General features: G+C 42.6%; 1 protein-coding gene across 7 annotated transcripts in view; it reads left to right on the top strand.

Annotated features, from left to right (window-relative positions):
* The window catches only part of arvcfb (ARVCF delta catenin family member b), a 334,691-nt gene that overhangs the window by 204,961 nt on the left and 105,879 nt on the right, over positions 1-23,851 (top strand). For all 7 annotated transcript variants that reach the window (XM_061907096.1, XM_061907097.1, XM_061907092.1 and 4 more), the window contains exon 4: positions 1,104-1,609. In XM_061907096.1, the coding sequence (XP_061763080.1) occupies positions 1,104-1,609 (506 nt within the window). The remainder of the gene's footprint in view (positions 1-1,103; positions 1,610-23,851) is intronic.

Here is a 23,851-nt window from a genome sequence, read left to right as displayed (position 1 = left end):
TATAAATATGCATATATCTAGAAAGGGTGGTTCTAAATAGGTAGGCATTTTTCGCAGGTCTGAAGAAGGTAAGGAATACAAGAAAGTGTGTGTGTGTGTGTGTGTGTGTGTGTGTGTGTGTGTGTGTGTGTGTGTGTGTGTGTGTGTGTGTGTGTGTGTGTGTGTGTGTGTGTGTGCGTGCTTACCATGCCCGACGCGTCTTCCTATCACCGACATTGTTTTGTTTCACCTCTCATTCACCTGACTTTTTTTCAGTGGCATCGGTTGGCTTTCTCTCAAACTCCTAAATTCTGCTGTCAGACAGAAGTTACTCGCCTTGTGTTTTGAAGGGGAAATTGCAAACTTCCTGTTGATTTTTGCTCTAGGGTGTCAGTATATGAAATCTAGGTCTAAGTGAGACCTACATAGAGGTTCTTCTTTCACGTGGCTACGACATTCCTACTGGAAGTTACAGGCAGTTTTGTCTGTGTTTCCTTCCCAGGGGGCGCTAGAGCGCAATTCTTTGTTTTGGGGTTAGGTTTTTTTTAATTAAATCGCAATGTTCGCCAGTGTATGTTTAATTTGGTGTGTTTTGAAGCATGTCAAGGGGGTCAAATTACAGCTCAAAGCGGCGGAATAATAATAAAGAAAGAATAAAACGCTAGTAATTCAATAGGGTCCTCTGTCCCAAAGGGACATTCGGTCCCTAATAACTAAATTCTTACCTTTTTTTAGATATTTGATTAGTATTTATATAATATCAATCTTGTAAATATAAATATGGATATATCTAGAAAGGGTGGTTCTAAAGAGGTAGGCATTTTTCGCAGGTTTCAAGAAGGTAAGGAATACAAGAAAGTGTGTGTGTGTGTGTGTGTGTGTGTGTGTGTGTGTGTGTGTGTGTGTGTGTGTGTGTGTGTGTGTGCGCGCTTACCATGCCCGACGCGTCTTCCTATCACCGACATTGTTTTGTTTCACCTCTCATTCACCCGACTTTTTTTCAGTGGCATCGGTTGGCTTTCTCTCAAACTCCTAAATTCTGCTGTCAGACAGAAGTTACTCGCCTCGTGTTCAGGCCTCCATCGCTCTCAACTCCATTGTTCTCTCTCTCTGTGTTTTTTCAGAGGCTACCCAGATGAACCCGTCGACACAGAGCTGCTGGATGACCGCCACCCTTACATCCAGGGCATATACTCCGCACCACTGGCCCAGCCAGAGCGGGGCAGCATGGCCAGTCTGGACCGCATGGGCGGCCGGCGCTCGCCCTCCGTCGACAGCATCCGTAAGGATCCGCGCTGGCGCGACCCGGACCTCCCGGAAGTCATTGCCATGTTGGCCCACCCCATCGACCCCGTCAAGTCCAATGCCGCGGCTTATTTGCAGCACCTGTGCTACGAGAATGACAAGATCAAAAAGGACGTGCGTCACCTCAAAGGAATTCCGGTCCTGGTGGGGCTGCTGGACCACCCCAAGTCTGAGGTCCACCGCAAGGCCTGCGGCGCCCTGCGCAACATCTCTTACGGCAAGGACAATGACAACAAGGTGGCCATCAAAAACTGCGACGGAATTCCTGCCCTCGTCCGCCTCTTGAGGAAGACCAATGACATGGAGGTTCGGGAGCTCATCACGGGTGAGTACTCCTAATCTTAAGTACGAACCCCGTTTCCATATGAGTTGGGAAATGGTGTTAAGTGTAAATATAAACGGAATACAATGATTTGGAAATCATTTTCAACCCATATTCAGTTGAATATGCTACAAAGACAACAGCGGTATAGCTCGGTTGGTAGAGTGGCCGTGCCAGCAACTTGAGGGTTGCAGGTTCGATTCCCGCTTCTGCCATCCTAGTCACTGCCGTTGTGTCCTTGGGCAAGACACTTTACCCACGTGCTCCCAGTGCCACCCACACTGGTTTAAATGTAACTTAGATATTGGGTTTCACTATGTAAAGCGCTTTGAGTCACTAGAGAAAAGCGCTATATAAATATAATTCACTTCACTTCACTATTTGATCTTCAAACTTTTTTGCAAATAATCATTAACTTTAGAATTTGATGCCAGCAACACGTGACAAAGAAGTTGGGAAAGGTGGCAATAAATACTGATACTTATTTGGAACATCCCACTGGTGTGCAGGCTAATTGGGAACAGGTGGGTGCCATGATTGGCTATAAAAACAGCTTCCCAAAAAATGCTAAGTAATTCACAAACAAAGATGGGGCGAAGGTCACCACTTTGTAAGCAAACTGTCAAATAGTTTTAGAACAACATTTCTATTGCAAGGAATTTAGGGATTTTACCATCTATGGTCCGTAAAATCATCAAAAGGTTCAAAGAATCTGGAGAAATCACTGCACGTAAGCGATGATATTACCGACCGTTGATCCCTCAGGCGGTACTGCATCAAAAACAGACATCGGTGTGTAAAGGATATCACCACATGGGCTCAGAAACACTTCATAAAACCACTTTCAGTAACTACAGTTGGTCGCTACATCTGTAAGTGCAAGTTTAAACTCTGCTATGCATAGCGAAAGCCATTTCTCAACAACACCCAGGCTGGGCCCGAGCTGATCTAAGAAAGACTGAGGCAAAGTGGAAAAGTGTTCAGTGGTCTGACGAGTCCACATTTCAAATTGTTTTTGGAAATATTCGACATCCTGTCATCCGGACCAAAGGGGAAGCGAACCATCCAGACTGTTATCGACGCAAAGTTCAAAAGCCAGCATGTGTGATGGTATGGGGGTGCATTAGTGCCCAAGGCATGGGTAACTTACACATCTGTGAAGGCACCATTAATGCTGAAAGGTCCATACAGGATTTGGAGCAACATATGTTGTCATCCAAACAACGTTATCATGGACGCCCCTGCTTATTTCAGCAAGACAATGCCAAGCCGCGTGTTACAGCAGCGTGGCTTCGTAGTAAAAGAGTGCGGGTACTTTCCTGGCCCGCCTGCAGTCCAGACCTGTCTCCCATGGAAAATGTGTGGCGCATTATGAAGCGTAAAATAGGACAGCGGAGACCCCGGACTGTTGAACGACTGAAGCTCTACATAAAACAAGAATGGGAAAGAATTCCACTTTCAAAGCTTCAACAATTAGTTTCCTCAGTTCCCAAACGTTTATTGAGTGTTGTTAAAAGAAAAGGTAATGTAACACAGTGGTGAACATGCCCTTTCCCAACTACTTTGGCACGTGTTGCAGCCATGAAATTCTAAGTTAATTATTACTTGCCAAAAATATATAAAGTCTATGAGTTTGAACATCAAATATGTTGTCTTTGTAGCATATTCAACTGAATATGGGTTGAAAAATATTTGCAAATCATTGTATTCTGTTTATATTTACATCTTACACAATTTCCCAACTCATATGGAAACCAAAGCATATTTAAAACTTGTCATCCAAATCAGGGGATCTTAACCTTTATGACTTCGGGTTCCAACTTTTCTATTATAGGTTCTTAGATTAATCCTAATGTAATGTTCATATTGTTGTTACTCAGCCGGCGTTTGTGGGTCTGATGGACCCCTTGCATTTTGTGCCTTTTAACGCCTCACAATCAAACACTTTTATGTTAAAATACTGAACAGATATTTATCGTGATGAGGTATAAATCTGTTCGGTATTTTAACATTAAAGTGTTTGATTGTGTGGCATTAAAAGGCACAAAATGCAAGGGGTCCATCAGACCCACAAACGCTGGCTGAGTAACAACAATGTGAACATCACACGGAAAATCTCTCTGCCAGTGTCTGCAGGGATTCTTCTTTTGTGTTTCTGCACCTGCGGTTCTCACACAAGGTTTCAACACTGTCTGCTCTCTTTTTCTCGAACATTTGACCTTCTGATGTTCTGTGTACCTACACTCTGTCCTCCTCCTGTCTAGGCCTTACGTATGTAAGAAGGTGTGCTTGCTGTCTGTGAGGAGGAAAGACAAGAGCGGGAAGAGCCTGTAGTGTAATGCCTGCAGCTAAAAGCAACTGCGTGAGAACGTATACTCCAATATCACCATGTAGTCATTTTCTATATCGTGATATATCCAGTATATCCTTATATCACCCAGCCTTACCTCAGTACAATAAATTGTCGTTAATTTGCTGCAACTGGTCTCTGATCTGAGCATATCATGTCACTCAGTAGTTCATCTTTGACAAGAACTTGTAGTTTGTACATCCCTGCTGGCGACATCTCCCTCGGGCTGTTATTCAAGGCAAGAAGGGAGCAGTGCACTTTTTTAGCACTGTTCCTCCAAAATCTCTAAACTGCGGTCTTAAATATGGGGTTCGAACGCACTAATGTCCTTCTTTACCTTCTACTTTAAAGGGGAACATTATCAGCAGACCTATGTAAGCGTCAATATATACCTTGATGGTGCAGAAAAAAGACCATCTATTTTTTTAACCGATTTCCGAACTCTAAATGGGTGAATTTTGGCGAATTAAACGCCTTTCTGTTTATCGCGCTGGAGGCGATGACGTCAGAATGTGACGTCGCCGAGGTAACACACCCGCCATTTTCATTTTCAACACATTACAAACACCGGGTCTCAGCTCTGTTATTTTCCGTTTTTTTGACTATTTTTTGGAACCTTGGAGACATCATGCCTCGACGGTGTGTTGTCGGAGGGTGTAACAACACTAACAGGGAGGGATTCAAGTTGCACCACTGGCCCGAAGATGCCAAAGTGTCTGCCGCCAGACCCCCGTTGAATGTGCCAGAGTGTCTCCACATTTGACCGGCGATGCTAAGACAGACATGGCACAGAGATGTATGGATAACCTGCAGATGCATTTGCAACGCTAGTCAACGAAATCACAAAGGTGAGTTTTGTTGATGTTGACTGCCAGCTAATCGATGCTAACATGCTACGCTAATCGATGCTAACATGCTATTTACCGGCGGTGCTAAAGCAGACATGGCACAGAGATGTATGGATAACCTGTAGATGCATTTGCAACTATATTACGTTTCCTTCCACCCACATTTAATGCGAAACAAACACTTACCAATCGACGGATTTAAGTTGCTCCAGTGTCAAAAGATGCGAAAGTCCTGATCGTTTGGTCCGCACTTTTTACCGGCAATGCTAACGCAGCTATTCGGCCATGCTATGGCTATGAATAGCGTCAATAGCTTCAGTTTCTTCTTCAATATTTTCATACTCCAACCATCTGTTTCAATACATGCGTAATCTGTTGAATCGCTTAAGTCGCTGAAATCCGAGTTTGAATCCGAGCTAATGTCGCTATATCTTGCTGTGGTATTCCCATTGTTTGTTTACATTGGCAGCACTGTGTGACGTCACAGGGAAATGGCCAGTGTCTTCGCAGAGAGACGAAAATAAGGCACTTTAAAGCTTTATTTAGGGATATTCCGAGACCGGTAAAATTTGGAAAAAAATTTCAAAAAATACAACAAGCCACTGGGAACTGATTTTTATTGTTTTTAACCCTTTTGAAATTGTGATAATGTTCCCCTTTAAAGGCCTACTGAAATGAGATGTTCTTATTTAAACGGGGATAGCAGGTCCATTCTATGTGTCATACTTGATCATTTCGCGATATTGCCATATTTTTGCTGAAAGGATTTAGTAGAGAACATCCACAATAAAGTTGGCAACTTTTGGTCGCTAATAAAAAAGCCTTGCCTGTACCGGAAGTAGCAAACGATGTGCGCGTGACGTCACGGGTTGTGGAGCTCCTCACATCTGAACATTGTTTACAATCATGGCCACCAGCAGCGAGTGCGATTCGGGCCGAGAAAGCGACAATTTCCCCATTAATTTGAGCGAGGATGAAAGATTCGTGGATGAGGAAAGTGAGAGTGAAGGACTAGGAAAAAAAAAAGATGTGGGCAGTAGGAGCGATTCAGATGTTATTAGACACATTTACTAGGATAATCCTGGAAAACCCCTTATCGGCTTATTGTGTTGCTAGTGTTTTAGTGAGATTATATGGCCGTACCTGTACAACCTGAAAGTCGGAGGGGTGTGGTGACCACCAGTGTCTCCGGTGGGAGGAGGCAAGCGAGTCCGCAGCTGCAGGAGGACGCAAGCTCTCCGCTCATGTCTACGATAAGAGCCGACTCATTACCACCATTTTTTTACCGAAACCTGCCGGTTGACATGTGGTAGGGAACCATGTTCGCTTGACCTCTCTGTTCCATAGTAAAGCTTCACCGTCATCTTTCGGGAATGTAAACAAGGAAACACCGGCTGTGTTTGTGTGGCTAAAAGCGGCCGCAATACACCGCTTCCCATCCGCATCTTTCTTCTTTGACGTCTCCATTATTAATTGAAGAAATTGCAAATTATTCAGATGTCCAGAATACTGTGGAATTATGCGATTAAAGCAGACGACTTATAGCTGGGATCGGTCTGCTACAATCCGTGACGTCACGCGCACGCGTCATCGTACCGCGACGTTTTCAGCAGGATAATTCGCGCGAAATTTAAAATTGCAATTTAGTAAACTAAACCGGCCGTATCGGCACGTGTTTCAATGTTAATATTTCATCACTGATATAGAAACTATCAGACTGCGTGGTGGGTAGTAGTGGGTCTCAGTAGGCCTTTAAATGCATTCTAGGCCTTTCCCTCTGTGGGACAGTGACTCACTTCTCATTGCTATCTGAGAAGGGGTGTTTTGTCCGTGTTCGGGAAACATGTGACCCTTTTCAAAAACCTGACCTGTTTTGCACTGCTGAGTACAATAGTGGATAGTGCACACCACCCCAATAGAGGCACCACATTATAATTGAAAACAGGATTGTTTTTAAAGTTGTTTGTGTGCATCCAGCCATGATCTCCAACTATTTGTTGGCAGGGTTTTGTCTGTTTGGGGATAAATCACAGATTTGAAAACACTCGCGTATATTAGTTTCTAGGAAATTGTTTTTTTCCGGTATAAAAAAAAGGTGTACATATACAACAATATTGCTGTAAGTATTTGGCCACCTATCCAAATGATCAGAATCAGGTCACAGGTGTATCAAATCAAGCACTAAGGCATGGGCCGCTTTCAGTGATTTCCAGCGTGAAACTGTCACAGGATGCCACCTGTGCGTATGTACTTGAAGTGCCATCCCATTCCTAACCCATAGGGTTCGTCAATATGATGTTGTCACGACTGGGACTTGGCCGTGGATTGTTTTTCCGAGGCAAAGGAAAGTTCGCAAGGGCAGGACGGGAATGTAAGTACATTATTTATTTTAACATTAACAAACTACAAAAAAAAAAGAAAGCAAACAAAAGGCGCGCACAATGGCGGAGAACAAACTTCCATCCATCCATCCATCCATAATATTTCCTCGCTCCTAAACATTCCAAAGTCAACTTCATTATAAGAAAAGTGAAGATTTTGGGAACAACAGCAACTCAGCCACCGAGTGGTAGGCCACGTAAACTGACAAGAGAGGGGTCGGCGGATGCTGAACCGCATAGTGCAAAGACTTTCTGCACAGTCAGTTGCTACAGAGGTCTAAATTTAATGTGACCTTCCAATTAGCCCACGTACAGTACGCAGAGAGCTTCATGGAATGGGTTTGCATGGCCGAGCTGCTGCATCTAAGCCATAAATCACCATCACCACAGTGGTGTAAAGCATGTCGCCACTGGACTCTCGAGCAGTGGAGATGCCTTTTCCATCTGGCAATCTGATAGACCAGTCTGGGTTTGGAGGTTGCTACATTTTGGACTGGATTGTGCCGAGTGTGAAATTTGATGGAGGAGGAGTTATGGTGCAGGGTTGTTTTTCAGGAGATGGGCTTGACCCCATAGTTCCAATGAAAGGAATTCTGAATGCTCCAGAATAGTGAAGTGAAGTGAATTATATTTATACAGCGCTTTTCTCTAGTGACTCAAAGCACTTTACATAGTGAAACCCAATATCGAAGTTACATTTAAACCAGTGTGGGTGGCACTGGGAGCAGGTGGGTAAAGTGCCTTCCCCAAGGACACAACGGCAATGACTAGGATGGCGGAAGAGGGAATCGAACCTGCAACCCTAAAGTTGCTGACACGCCCCACCAAAACATTTTGGACAATTCCAAGCTCCCAACCTTGTGGGAACAGTTTGGAGCGAGCCCCTTCTTCTTCCAACATGACTGTGCATCAGTGCACAAAGCAAGGTCCATAAAGACTATATGGTGTAGATGAACTTGACTGGCCTGCACAGAGTCTTGACCTGAACCTGATCAAACACCTTTTGGATGAATTAAAAGCCAGGCATTTCCCTTCATCTTCAGTATGTGACCTCACCGATGCGCTTTTGGAAGAACGGTGGAAAATTCCTATCAACACACTCCGCAGTCTTGTGGACAGCCATCCCAGAATAGTTGATGCTGTAAAAGCTACAAAAACTGGACCCACATCCGTCATGTCTGATCATGTTTTGTTTTAGTCATGTTCGGTTTTGTTTTTGGCCTCTTTGTGCACTTTTGTCACCATAGCAACCCATTAGTTTTCACCTAGTCATGTCACGCACGTGCCTTCGTTTTTAGCGGGTAGAGCGGCCGTGCCAGAAATCTGAGGGTTGCAGGTCCGCTTCCCACCTATTGACATCCAAATGGCTGCCGTTGTGTCCTCGGGCAGGACACTTCACCCTTTGCCCCCGGTGCCGCTCACACTGGTGAATGAATGATGAATGAATGATTGGTGGTGGTCGGAGGGGCCGTAGGCAGCTGTGGCTACAGATGTAGCTTACCACCACCAGGTGTGAATGAATGATGGGTTCCCACTTCTCTGTGAGCGCTTTGTGTATCTAACAATACAAAAGTGCGATATAAATCTAAATTATTATTATTATTATTATACGTTTTGCACTCGCACACCTGTTTTCACTAATCACCACAGTATTATTTAAGCCTGTCTGTTTCTGTTCTTCGTCCTGGCAACATCACCTCCTGCACCCATGATATCCATGCTGCTTTTTTTCCTCATACTTCAGTCACAGTAAGTGTTTTCGTTATTCATGCCGTAGTGCAAGTTTAATCAAGTTTGTATCGATCCGTTGTGGTGAAGAAGGGAGCTGAGCCGGAAGGCAAAGCTCTCAATTTCCCGGTCGATCTACGTTCCCATCCTCACCCGTGGTCATGAGCTTTGGGTCATGACCGAAAGGATAAGATCACGGGTACAAGCGGCCGAAATTAGTTTGGGTCTCTCCCTTAGAGATAGGGTGAGAAGCTCTGCCATCCGGGAGGAACTCAAAGTAAAGCCGCTGCTCCTCCACATGGAGAGGAGCCAGACGAGGTGGTTCGGGCATCTGGTCAGGATGCCACCCGAACGCCTCCCTACGCACGGAGGCCACGGGGAAGACCCAGGACACGTTGGGAAGACTATGTCTCCCGGCTGGCCTGGGAACGCCTCGGGATCCCCCGGGAAGAGCTAGACGAAGTGGCTGGGGAAAGGGAAATCTGGGTTTCCCTGCTTAGGCTGCTGCCCCCGCGACCCGACCTCGGATAAGCGGAAGATGATGGATGGATGGATGGAAGTTTGTTCTCCGCCATTGTGCGCGCCTTTTGTTTGCTTTCTTTTTTTTTGCAGTTTGTTAATGTTGAAATAAATATTGTACTTACATTCCAGTCCTGCCCGTGCAAACTTTCCTTTGCCTCGGAAATTTTGATGAACCCTATGGGTTAAGAGTGGGACGGCACTTCAAGTACATACGTGAGTCAAGGCAGGTGGCCAAATACTTTTGGCATTGTAGTGCACGTGTGCAACAAAGGACTGTGCCGCAGCAGACATGATTGCCTTTACAGCACTTGCTAAAAATAACCCTGCACCACAAGCAGGGAACAGAATAAAGGGGGAACCTTTTTGGTTTTCTTTCTCTCCCATCCCCCTCTCCGCCCCGTTCTAATCTATGCAATCTTTTCTTCTCTCCCTAATTCATCTTCTACACAGCTGAATCCCCAGTCTTGCATTTTTTTTTGTCCCCTCCCTTTTTATTCACTCAGCTTCAGGTTTTCCCCTCTCCCAGTGAAAAAGAGGCCGGTCGTAATGCAAGTTTAGTTTATAGGCTGCGTCCATGCAATTACATATAATTGAGGGGTTTTAAATATAGAACGCCCTTTTTTTAGTCTGTTTCAGAATTGGCTGTTGGAGTGGTCTGCGACTGTGAAAACCACAGAATTATTCTTTTTCCTGCTGAAGGAAACTGGTGATGTGGAAGTTTGTGTACCTTCCATATTGAGGTCTTATTTATAGCCGTTCACGTCTCAATTATTGACATTTATTCTTGTAAGGCAGGGGTGTCCAAACTTTTTCCACAGAAGGCCGCACACGGAAAAATTCAAAGGGGAACGTTATCACCAAAACTATGCAAGCGTCAATATATACCTCGATGGTGCAGAAAAAAGACCATGTATTTTTTTGAACCGATTTCCGAACTCTAAATGGGTGAATTTTGGCAAATTTAACGCCTTTCTGTTTATCGGTCTTGTAGCGATGACGTCATTTTCACAGTACAAACACCGGGTCTCAGCTCTGTTATTTTCCGTTTTTTCGACTATTTTTTGCAACCTTGGAGACATCATGCCCACGACGGTGTGTTGTCGGAGGGTGTAACAACACTAACGGGGAGGGATTCAAGTTGCACCACTGGCAAGAAATCTGCCGCCAGACCCCCATTGAATGTACCAGAGTGTCTCCACATTTGACCAGCGATGCTAAGACAGACATGGCACAGAGATGTATGGATAACCTGCAGATGCATTTGCAACGATTAAGTCAACGAAATCACAAAGGTGAGTTTTGTGGATGTTGTTGACTTATGTGCTAATCAGACATATTTGGTCACGGCATGGCTGCCAGTTAATTGATGCTAACATGCTGCGCTAATCGATGCTAACATGCTATTTACGCTAGCTGTATGTACATTTGAAACTAGATACCCACATTTGATGCGAAACAAACACTTACCAATCGACGGATTTAAGTTGCTCCAGTGTCACAAGATGCGAAAGTCCTGATCGTTTGGTCCGCACATTTTACCGGCGATGCTAATAAGGCAGCCATGCTATGGGCCACTTCATTAGGTACACCCATGCTATGGCCGAATAGCGTCAATAGCTATTCGCTCAAAAGCTTCAATTTTTTTCTTCAATTTCGTTTTCGCTATCTGCCTCCATACTCCGACCATCTGTTTCAATACATGCGTAATCTGTTGAATCGCTTAAGCCGCTGAAATCCGAGTCTGAATCCGAGCTAATGTCGCTATATCTTGCTGTGGTAACCGCCATGTTGTTTGTATTGGCAGCCCTGTATGACGTCAAAGGGAAATGGACAGTCGCATCGCAAATAGCGAAAATCAAGAACTTTAAAGCTTTTTTTAGGGATATTCCGAGACCGGTAAAATTTAGAAAAAAACTTCGAAAAATAAAACAAGCCACTGGGAACTGATTTTTATTGTTTTTAACCCTTTTGAAATTGTGATAATGTTCCCCTTTAAGCATGCGGGGGCCATTTTGATATTTTTCATTTTCAAGCCATAACAAAATACATGGATTTTTTTTTTTAATCCTTAGGGCTCCTGGGGAGCATAGAGGGTCTCAGTCACTAAAATGTTAAAAATAAGTCAAATTATTATTATTATTTATTTAATTCTTACAGTAAATCTCTATATCAACTTGAGGTTAAAATAAAGTAAAACAAATGCCATGATCCACTACTTGGATCATGGCATGTTCTGTTTTGTTGTCACCCGGTTTAGTATTTGACGTCCTTAGTTCCTGGTGGCACTTCCAGTTTTGTTTCTGTTGCCTGGCTACGCATTTAGTGTCACCTGTCTATTGTTTGTCGTCGCGGACCTGCCTTCTAATTTTCTGTCCCTACTTAATCCTGCCCTTTTTGTTCCTTCGTCCTCGCAGCGTAGTTTGCTTTCCATGCAACAGGTGACGTCGCTTTCCCGCATTGTGGTAAATACCCTTTTGTACTCGGTTAGCTTCCATGCTATTTTGTTTGTTTGTTTCCCTAGCTCACATGCTAGCGTATTTTGTTTCTTCTAGCTCATGCTAGTTCTGTCGGTTTTGTTTGTTAGTGCCTTCGTGCAAGTGTTTTTGTTCTTAGTTTGTTCTTTAGTATATTAATAAATCACCGTTCTTACCTTCACGCTGTGTCAATTCCGACTGCACCAACGAGAGAACGCAATCCTCACCGCGATGCCCACCAGACGTCACGAAAAAATAAGGTTTTATGCCTTTTCTGTCAAAGACAACTTTGTTTTAATAGTAAGACTGAAATATGCAGTATTTAGATAGATAGATAGTACTTTATTGATTCCTTCAGGAGAGTTCTTTTATTTAGCAATTAAAGCCCTCAAAGATCAATAATGCAGGAAACTATTGATTTTAATTATTTAATATTTTTGAGTAATCACAGTGAAAAGTTAAATAAAATCCTACTAAATATATTTGAGATCCGAAAGGTTCCCCACTCATAAAGTGATGGATTTTTATTACTTTTTTTTTTTTTACTTTTAACACTTAAATTTCAAGATCAGCTTCCGATATATCTGTCGATTTTAAGTTTGAACTATCATTTTGTTTGTTTTATGCTCTTTTGTCGAAACTTTGATGTTTTTATATGGCAACCACACAACATATGCAATATTTTTTCCACATAAAACATTTTGAAGTAATGTGAAGTGAAGTGAATTATATTTATATAGCGCTTTTCTCTAGTGACTCAAAGCACTTTACATAGTGAAACCCAATATCTAAGTTACATTTAAACCAGTGTGGGTGGCACTGGGAGCAGGTGGGTAAAGTGTCTTGCCCAAGGACACAACGGCAGTGACTAGGATGGCACAAGCGGGAATCGAACCTGCAACCCTCAAGTTGCTGACACCGTCACTCTACCAACCAACTAAGTAATAATTCATTATAACATAAATTTTTTTTGTCCTTTTTTTCCCATCCATCCATTTTCCATCCATCCATCCATTTCCTACCGCGTATTCCCTTTCGGGGTCGCGGGGGGTGCTGGTGCCTATCTCAGCTACAATCGGGCAGAAGGCGGTGTACACCCTGGACAAGTCGCCATCTCATCACAGTGTCTTTTTTTTTTTCGAGCAGTGGAGAAAAAAAGAAAATAAAGACAAAATGAAAAAAAAGCTGCCTCCATAGCAGCTTTGTGTCAACATTGCCATTTTTTGTCATTAGATTTCACCTCATTCCACTTTTTTTAAATGTTTTTTTTTTTACTATCAATTTTGCAATTTTTGCAGAACGTGTGGCGGGCCGGTAAACGATTAGCTGGGGGCCACAAATGGCCCCCGAGCCACAGTTTGGACACCCCTGCTGTAGTGTAATGCCCGCAGTTAAAAAGCAACTGCGTGAGAACATATACTCCAATATCACAATATAGTCATTTTCTATATCGTACAGAGACAAACCCGCAATATATCGAGTATATCGATATATCGCCCAGCCCTAATTCGGCTGATACAGATTTTTTCAATATCAGGTAATACAAAATGTTGATGTGAAGTGAATTATATTTATATAGCGCTTTTCTCAAGTGACTCAAAGCGCTTTACATAGTGAAACCCAATATCTAAGTTACATTTAAACCAGTGTGGGTGGCACTGGGAGCAGGTGGGTAAAGTGTCTTGCCCAAGGACACAACGGCAGTGACTAGGATGGCACAAGCGGGAATCGAACCTGCAACCCTCAAGTTGCTGGCACGGCCACTCTACCAACCGAGCTATAATCAATATAGCGGATATCGGCAAAAAAGCCATTATCGGACATCTCTATTGTTAAAGGGGAACATTATCACAATTTCAAAAGGGTTACAAACAATAAAAATCAGTTCCCAGTGGCTTGTTGTATTTTTGGAAGTTTTTTTCAAAATTTTACCAGTCCCGGAATATCCTTAAATAAAGCTTTAAAGTTCTTGATTTTTGCTATTTGCGATGCTAGTGTCATACAGGGCTGCCAATACAAACAACATGGCGGTTACCACAGCAAGATATAGCGACATTAGCTCGGATTCAGACTCGGACTTCAGCGGCTTAAGCGATTCAACAGATTACGCATGTATTGAAACAGATGGTCGGAGTATGGAGGCAGATAGCGAAAACGAAATTGAAGCTATTGAGCGAATAGCTATTGACGCTATTCGGCCATAGCATGGGTGTACCTAATGAAGTGGCCCATAGCATGGCTGCCTTATTAGCATCGCCGGTAAAATATGCGGACCAAACGATCAGGACTTTTGCATCTTGTGACACTGGGGCAACTTAAATCCGTCGATTGGTAAGTGTTTGTTTCGCATTAAATGTGGGTATCTCGTTTCAAATGTACATACGGCTAGCGTAAATAGCATGTTAGCATCGATTAGCGTAGCATGTTAGCATCGATTAGCTGGCAGTCATGCCGCGACCGAATATGTCCGATTAGCACATAAGTCAACAACATCCACAAAACTCACCTTTGTGATTTCGTTGACTTAATGGTTGCAAATGCATCTGCAGGAAATTGAAGCTATTGAGCGAGTAGCTATTGACGCTATTCGGCCATAGCGTGGGTGTACCTAATGAAGTGGCCCATAGCATGGCTGCCTCATTAGCATCGCCGGTAAAATGTGCGGACCAAACGATCAGGACTTTCGCATCTTGTGACACTGGGGCAACTTAAATCCGTCGATTGGTAAGTGTTTGTTTCGCATTAAATGTGGGTATCTCGTTTCAAATGTACATACGGCTAGCGTAAATAGCATGTTAGCATCGATTAGCGTAGCATGTTAGCATCGATTAGCTGGCAGTCATGCTGCGACCAAATATGTCTGATTACCACATAAGTCAACAACATCAACAAAACTCACCTTTGTGATTTTGTTGACTTAATGGTTGCAAATGCATCTGCAGGTTATCCATACATCTCTGTGCCATGTCTGTCTTAGCATCGCCGCTCAAATGTGGAGACACTCTGGTACATTCAATGGGGGTCTGGCGGCAGATTTCTTGCCAGTGGTGCAACTTGAATCCCTCCCTGTTAGTGTTGTTACACCCTCCGACAACACACCCACGAGGCATGATGTCTCCAAGGTAGTCGAAAAAACGGAAAATAACAGAGCTGAGACCCGGTGTTTGTAATGTGAAAATGAAAATGGTGGGTGTGTTACCTCGGCGACGTCACGTTCTGACGTCATCGCTACAAGACCGATGAACAGAAAGGCGTTTAATTTGCCAAAATTCACCCATTTAGAGTTCGGAAATCGGTTCAAAAAATACATGGTCTTTTTTCTGCAACATCAAGGTATATATTGACTAGGGATGCACCGATTAATCGGTAACCGAATATATTCGGCCGAATATGGCAAAAAAAAGCCACATTCGGCCTTCGGTGGAATGAGTTAAAAACAAGGCCGAATAGTGGCGTGTGACGCAATTTTTTGACGCGGTGACGCAATCAACCAACGTGCGGTGTTGAATTTAAATTGTTTTGTACAGAGTTAGTTTCCTTCTTTTTGTTCTGAAGCTGAAGTACTGTTATTGACAAATCTGTTCTGGCCTGGGATGTGTTGTGTACCTGTATAAGTGTATGAGGTTACAAGCACACACTTATTGAGATTTAGTGGGGCCTCTGTTTACATTATTAGCCTGTTGTGTAGGCTACCTGTATAAGTGTATGAGGTTACAAGCACACACTTAATTGAGATTTACTTGAGCCTTCTGTTTACATTATTAGCATATCTACTGTGGCTAAGCAGACTTTTGCCAAAAGGACAATAATTCATTTGTGATGTGGTTTTTAAGTATAGTCAGCTTGTGTAAATGCTAAATAAAAAGAGAATACAACAAAACCCTTTTCAACTTATATTTAATTGAATTGACTGCAAAGACAAGATATTTCATCTTCACACTGACAAACTTTGTTATTTTTGCTAATGATCCAAAAAACTTAGAACGTAATGGCGGCAACACATTGCAAAAAAAGGCATTTTTACCAGTGTGTTACATGGCCTTTCCTTTGAACAACACTCAGTGCAGGTTTTGGGAACTGAGGAGACACATTTTTGAAGTGGAATTATTTCCCATTCTTGCTTGATGTACAGCTTAAGTTGTTCAACAGTCTCCTGCCTCATATTTTAGCCTTCATATTTTCAATGTCTGGACTACAGGCAGGGCAACACTGTGAATGGACAATCTGTACTGAGTGAAAAACATGACGTCATATTACAGTATCTTTTAAGTGTTAGCCCACATTTTAGGATGTGTTTGTACACAGCTAGCTAAACAGTATATGCTATCTGTCATGACACACATGAGATGCTGCTTATTTCATGATCAATATAAAGTGGGCCTCGCCATGGACTGTTGTCTGTTTGGTCCAGCTGGCCGGGGGTGGTTTTTTCTGGTTTATTTGGGGTAAGCATGCCATTTATATCAAATTGGCTTGTCTCCAAATTCCACATTTACAGTTTCGTGTCGTGCCGACCTCACTCCTCTTTTGTGCAGCAGTTCATCCTCTGTATTTTCAGCTTCTAAAATATAAGATAGTGAATCCTCATTTGTCCAAATATAGTGGTCTTTGTTGTCTGTTACCAAGTCATGATTAGAACACACACATGCATTTTGTTTTTAGTAGTAAGGACGGCGTGGCGCAGTGGAAGAGTGGCTCTGCTAAACCCGAGGGTCCCTGGTTCAAATCCCACCTCGTACCAACCTCGTCACGTCCGTTGTGTCCTTGAGCAAGACACTTCACCCTTGCTCCTGATGGGTGCTGGTTGGCGCCTTGCATGGCAGCTCCCTCCATCAGTGTGTGAATGTGGAAGTAGTGTCAAAGCGCTTTGAGTACCTTGAAGGTAGAAAAGCGCTATACAAGTACAACCCATTTATCATTTATTTATTTATTTGTTGTGGGTTTATCCACTTTAATGCACTTTATTTTATTTTTTTTGGAATGCATGTTTTGTTTGAAGGCCTAATATAAATGAAAAACTGTGCTTTTTTTTTGAAAAGCAAAGGCTACTGGAATATTAAAAAATGTTCATATTCAATAAAAATGTACTTTATTTGAAAAACATGTCTAAAAATTTATTCTAGGCTATTTATGCAATATAAAAAAGTTGTGAAAAACTGCATTTCTTATTCGGTATTTGGTATTTAGCCTTCGGCCAAGCGCTCGAATTTTATTCGGTTTCGTCTTCGGCCACAAATTTTCATAATATTGACGCTTGCATAAGTTTGGTGATAATGTTCCCCTTTAATGTTTAATACAATAAAAATAACACATTAATTAAGTGGCTGTATTTTGTGCATCATTAATATTGTAGCATTTATTAGTAGACCCCTATAAATACAAATTTGTTTCCTCTGGGTCTTTAGTCAACTCTGGAATTTGCTACAAATTTTTTTGTCAGTGCACAGACACGTCATATTTTAGTGCTACTCGCAGAGTTTGTTTTGCTTATCTTTATTCAGCGCCAACTGCCTGCTCATATGTGGACTGCATGTCGGGTGCTGTTTGTCAACTAAAACAGATGCCAGTGACACAACTGTGGAATGAATCATTCTGCTGAGTCAGCAGGCGGGCACCGGCGTTTGTTTGTCATCATATTGGCGATAGTGGCGTTCAAGTGTGAATGATGACTTCCACTCTTAATCATCATAATGTTTTTGGTTTTTTTAATTGTTTGACTCACATATGAACTTCAATTGCCATCTAATTGCAAACCCACAGGCTTCAATATGATGTGAGTCCACCTTTTGCAGCTATTTCAGCTTCAACTCTTCTGGGAAGGCTGTCCACAAGGTTGCAGAGTTTGTTTTTAGGAGTCTTTCACCATTCTTCCAAAAGCGCACTGGTCGAGAAACGCTGGCTCTCAGTTTCCATTCTATCGGGTTCAGGTCAGGACTCTGTGCAGGCCAGTCAAGTTAATCTACACCAGACTCTATCACCCATGTCTTTAAGTTAAAGTTGTAGTTAAAGTAGCAATGATTGTCACACACACACTCAGTGTAGTGAAATTGTCCTCTCCATTTAACCCATCCCCTTGTTCACCCCGTGGGAGCTGAGGGGAGCAGTGAGCAGCAGCGGTGGCCACGCCCGGGAATCATTTTTGGTGATTCAGCCCCCAATTCCAACCCTTGATGCTGAGTGCCAAAAAGGGAGGTAATGGGTCCCATTTTTATAGTCGTTGGTATGACTCGGCCGGGGGTTTGAACTTCTTTTAGTGCGGTTTTGAAGGAGGATACAGATGCACTTTCTTTTACACCTGTTATGATTGCATTCCATATTGATGTGGCATAGAAGGAGAATGAGTTAAGACCTTTGTTAGATCTGAATCTGGGTTTAATGTGGTTTGTGGAGCTCCTCCTAGTGTTGTGGTTATGGCGGTCATTTACGTTATTTACGTACTGACCCGTCTCCGCTTGGGATGGTGTTCTGCTGGCCCCACTATGGACTGGACTCTCACTATTATGTTAGATCCACTATGGACTGGACTCTCACACTTTTATGTTAGATCCACTATGGACTGGACTCTCACAATATTATGTTAGATCCACTATGGACTGGACTCCCACTATTATGTTGGATCCACTATGGACTGGACTCCCACTATTATGTTGGATCCACTATGGACTGGACTCTCACTATTATGTTAGATCCACTATGGACTGGACTCTCACTATTATGTTAGATCCACTATGGACTGAACTCTCACACTATTATGTTAGATCCACTATGGACTGGACGTTCACAATATTATGTTAGATCCACTATGGACTGGACTCTCACTATTATGTTAGATCCACTATGGACTGGACTCTCACTATTATGTTGGATCCACTATGGACTGGACTCTAACTATTATGTTGGATCCACTATGGACTGGACTCCTATTATTATGTTAAATCCACTATGGACTGGAATCTCACAATATTATGTTAGATCCACTATGGACTGGACTCTCTCACTATTATGTTAGATCCACTATGGCCTGGAATCTCACAATATTATGTTAGATCCACTATGGACTGGACTCTCTCACTATTATGTTAGATCCACTATGGCCTGGACTTTCACAATATTATGTTAGATCCACTATGGACTGGACTCTCTCACTATTATGTTAGATCCACTATGGACTGGACTCCCACTATTATGTTAGGTCCACTATGGCCTGGACTCTCATGATATTATGTTGGATCCACTATGGACTGGACTCTCACTATTATGTTAGATCCACTATGGACTGGACTCTCACTATTATGTTAGATCCACTATGGACTGAACTCTCACACTATTATGTTAGATCCACTATGGACTGGACTCTCACTATTATGTTAGATCCACTATGGACTGGACGTTCACAATATTATGTTAGATCCACTATGGACTGGACTCTCACAATATTATGTTAGACCCGCTATGGACTGGACTCTCACTATTATGTTAGATCCACTATGTACTGGACTCTCGCTATTATGTTAGATCCACTAAGGACTGGAATCTCACAATATTAGGTTAGATCCACTATGGACTGGACTCTCACACTTTTATGTTAGATCCACTATGGACTGGACTCTCACAATATTATGTTAGATCCACTATGGACTGGACTCCCACTATTATGTTGGATCCACTATGGACTGGACTCTCACTATTATGTTAGATCCACTATGGACTGGACTCTCACTATTATGTTAGATCCACTATGGACTGAACTCTCACACTATTATGTTAGATCCACTATGGACTGGACTCTCACTATTATGTTAGATCCACTATGGCCTGGACTCTCACTATTATGTTGGATCCACTATGGACTGGACTCCCACTATTATGTTAGATCCACTATGGACTGGAATCTCACAATATTATGTTAGATCCACTATGGACTGGACTCTCACACTATTATGTTAGATCCACTATGGACTGGACTCCCACTATTATGTTAGATCCACTACGGCCTGGACTTTCACAATATTATGTTAGATCCACTATGGACTGGACTCTCACTATTATGTTAGATCCACTATGGCCTGGACTCTCACTATTATGTTAGATCCACAATGGACTGGACTCTCACTATTATGTTAAATCCACTATGGACTGGACTCCCACTATTATGTTAGATCCACTATGGACTGGACTCCAACTATTATGTTAGATCCACTATGGACTGGACTCCAACTATTATGTTAGACCCACTATGGACTGGACTCCAACTATTATGTTAGACCCACTATGGACTGGACTCTCACTATTATGTTAGACCCACTCAACGTCCATTGCTTTTGGTCTCCCCTGGGGGGGGTTGTCCACATAAGCGGTCCTCTCCAAGGTTTTTCATAGTCATTCACATCGACATCCCACTGGGGTGAGTTTTTCCTTGCCCTTATGTGGGCTCTGTACCGCGGATGTCGTTGTGGCTTGTGCAGCCCTTTGAGACACTTGGGACTTAGGGCTATATGAATAAACATTGATTGATTGATTGACATGTACTTCAGTATCAGGGAGGTGTTGTGGATTTTATAGACTAGGCTCGGTGCAAGTTGTTGTACTCTGCAAAAAGTCAAACAGCTGTAGTCCAATAAGAACAAACTATAGGAAACTTTTCCCTCATGTTTGCTCTTCTTGGCAGAGAAAAGCACTTCTGCCCTGGCACAACCACCACATAGTCTGTGGTTATTTTTAGCTTTGGCCAGCCCTCTGAGACTTTGCTGCCCGTTATGAACATTTACCAGCAGAAAAGATGACCGTCTGGAAAATGTAAAGACAATTAAAGACGTGAACAAACCCACAATTAATTTGTCATTATTGGGCGAGAGGGAATGAAAAACTGAGGGGATTTTACTAGTTTATTAGTCTGTGTGCATGTAGTGTTTATGCAAAGTCTGCTTTATGCTGTTGTTTGATCCACTATGGACTTGACTCTCACTATTATGTTAGATCCACTATGGACTGGACTCTCACTATTATGTTAGATCCACTATGGACTGGACTCTCACAATATTACGTTAGATCCACTATGGACTGGACTCTCACTATTATGTTAGATCCACTATGGACTGGACTCTCACAATATTACGTTAGATCCACTATGGACTGGACTCTCACTATTATATTAGACCTACTATGGACTGGACTCTCATTATTATGTTAGATCCACTATGGACTGAACTCTCACTATTATGTTAGATCCACTATGGATTGGACTCTCACTCTTATGTTAGATCCACTATGGACTGGACTCTCACTATTATGTTAGATCCACTATGAACTGGACTCTCACACTATTATGTTAGATCCACTATGGACTGGACTCTCACTATTATGTTAGATCCACTATGGACTGGACTCTCACACTATTATGTCAAATCCACTATGGACTGGACTCTCACACTATTATGTTAGACCCACTATGGACTGGACTCCCACTATTATGTTAGATCCACTATGGACTGGACTCTCACACTATTATGTTAGATCCACTATGGACTGGACTCCCACTATATTATGTTAGATCCACTATGGACTGGACTCTCACTATTATGTTAGATCCACTATGGACTGGACTCTCACACTATTATGTCAAATCCACTATGGACTGGACTCTCACACTATTATGTTAGATCCACTATGGACTGGACTCTCACAATATTACGTTAGATCCACTATGGACTGGACTCTCACACTATTATGTTAGATCCACTATGGACTGGACTCTCACTATTATGTTAGATCCACTATGGACTGGACTCTCACTATTATGTTGGATCCACTATGGACTTGACTCTCACTATTATGTTAGATCCACTATGGCCTGGACTTTCACAATATTATGTTAGATCCACTATGGACTGGACTCTCACAATATTATGTTAGATCCACTATGGACTGAACAAGACATGAACAAACTCACAATTAATTTGTCATTATTGGGCGAGAGGGAATCAAAAGCTGAAGGTTTTTTACTAGTTTATTAGTCTGTGTGCATGTAGTGTTTATGAAAAGGGCTTCACGGTGGCAGAGGGGTTAGTGCGTCTGCCTCACAATACGAAGTTCCTGCAGTCCTGGGTTCAAATCCAGGCTCGGGATCTTTCTGTGTGGAGTTTGCATGTTCTCCCCTTGAATGCGTGGGTTCCCTCCGGGTACTCCGGCTTCCTCCCACCTCCAAAGACATGCACCTGGGGATAGGTTGATTGGCAACACTAAATTGGCCCTAGTGTGTGAATGTTGTCTGTCTATCTGTGTTGGCCCTGCGATGAGGTGGCGACTTGTCCAGGGTGTACCCTGCCTTCCGCCCGATTGTAGCTGAGATAGGCGCCAGCGCCCCCCGCGACCCCGAAAGGGAATAAGCGGTAGAAAATGGATGGATGGATGGATGCTTTATGCTGTTGTTTGATCCACTATGGACTTGACTCTCACTATTATGTTAGATCCACTATGGACTGGACTCTCACTATTATGTTGGATCCACTATGGACTGGACTCTCACTTTTATGTTGGATCCACTATGGACTGGACTCCCACTATTATGTTAGGTCAACTATGGCCTGGACTCTCACAACATTACGTTAGATCCACTATGGACTGGACTCTCACACTATTATGTTAGATACACTATGGACTGGACTCCCAGTATTATGTTAGATCCACTATGAACTGGACTCCCAGTATTATGTTAGATCCACTATGAACTAGACTTTCACACTATTATGTTAGATCCACAATGGACTGGACTCACACTATTATGTTAGATCCACTATGGCCTGGACTTTCACAATATTATGTTGGATCCACTATGGACTGGACTCTCACTATTATGTTAGATCCACTATGAACTGGACTCTCACACTATTATGTTAGATCCACTATGGACTGGACTCCCACTATTATGTTAGATCCACTATGGACTGGACTCTCACTATTATATTAGATCCACAATGGACTGGACTCTCACACTATTATGTTGGATCCACTATGGACTGGACTCTCACACTATTATGTTGGATCCACTATGGACTGGACTCTCGCTATTATGTTAGATCCACTAAGGACTGGACTTTCACAATATTATGTTAGATCCACTATGGACTGGACTCCCACTATTATGTTAAGTCCACTATGGACTGGACTCTCACTATTATGTTAGATCCACTATGGCCTTGACTCACACTATTATGTTAGATCCACTATGGACTGGACTCTCACACTATTATGTTAGATCCACTATGGACTGGACTCTCACTATTATGTTAGATCCACTATGGCCTTGACTCACACTATTATGTTAGATCCACTATGGACTGGACTCTCACACTATTATGTTAGATCCACTATGGACTGGACTCTCACACTATTATGTTAGATCCACTATGGACTGGACTCTCACAATATTACGTTAGATCCATTATGGACTGGACTCTCACTATTATGTTAGATCCACTATGGACTGGACTTTCACAATATTATGTTAGATCCACTATGGACTGGACTTTCACAATATTATGTTAGATCCACTATGGACTGGACTCTCACTATTATGTTAGATCCACTATGGCCTGGACTCTCACTATTATGTTAGATCCACAATGGACTGGACTCTCACTATCATGTTAGATCCACCATGGACTGGACAATCACTATTATGTTAAATCCACTATGGACTGGACTCCCACTATTATGTTAGATCCACTATGGCCTGGACTTTCACAATATTATGTTAGATCCACTATGGACTGGACTCTCACTATTATGTTAGATCCACTATGGACTGGACTCCAACTATTATGTTAGATCCACTATGGACTGGACTCCAACTATTATGTTAGACCCACTATGGACTGGACTCTCACTATTATGTTAGATCCACTATGGACTGGACTCTCACTATTATGTTAGACCCACTCAAC

The sequence above is a fragment of the Nerophis ophidion genome, linkage group LG07 (assembly GCF_033978795.1).
Source record: "Nerophis ophidion isolate RoL-2023_Sa linkage group LG07, RoL_Noph_v1.0, whole genome shotgun sequence".
NCBI classification, from domain to species: domain Eukaryota; kingdom Metazoa; phylum Chordata; class Actinopteri; order Syngnathiformes; family Syngnathidae; genus Nerophis; species Nerophis ophidion.
This window is presented reverse-complemented; position numbering and strand designations above follow the sequence as displayed.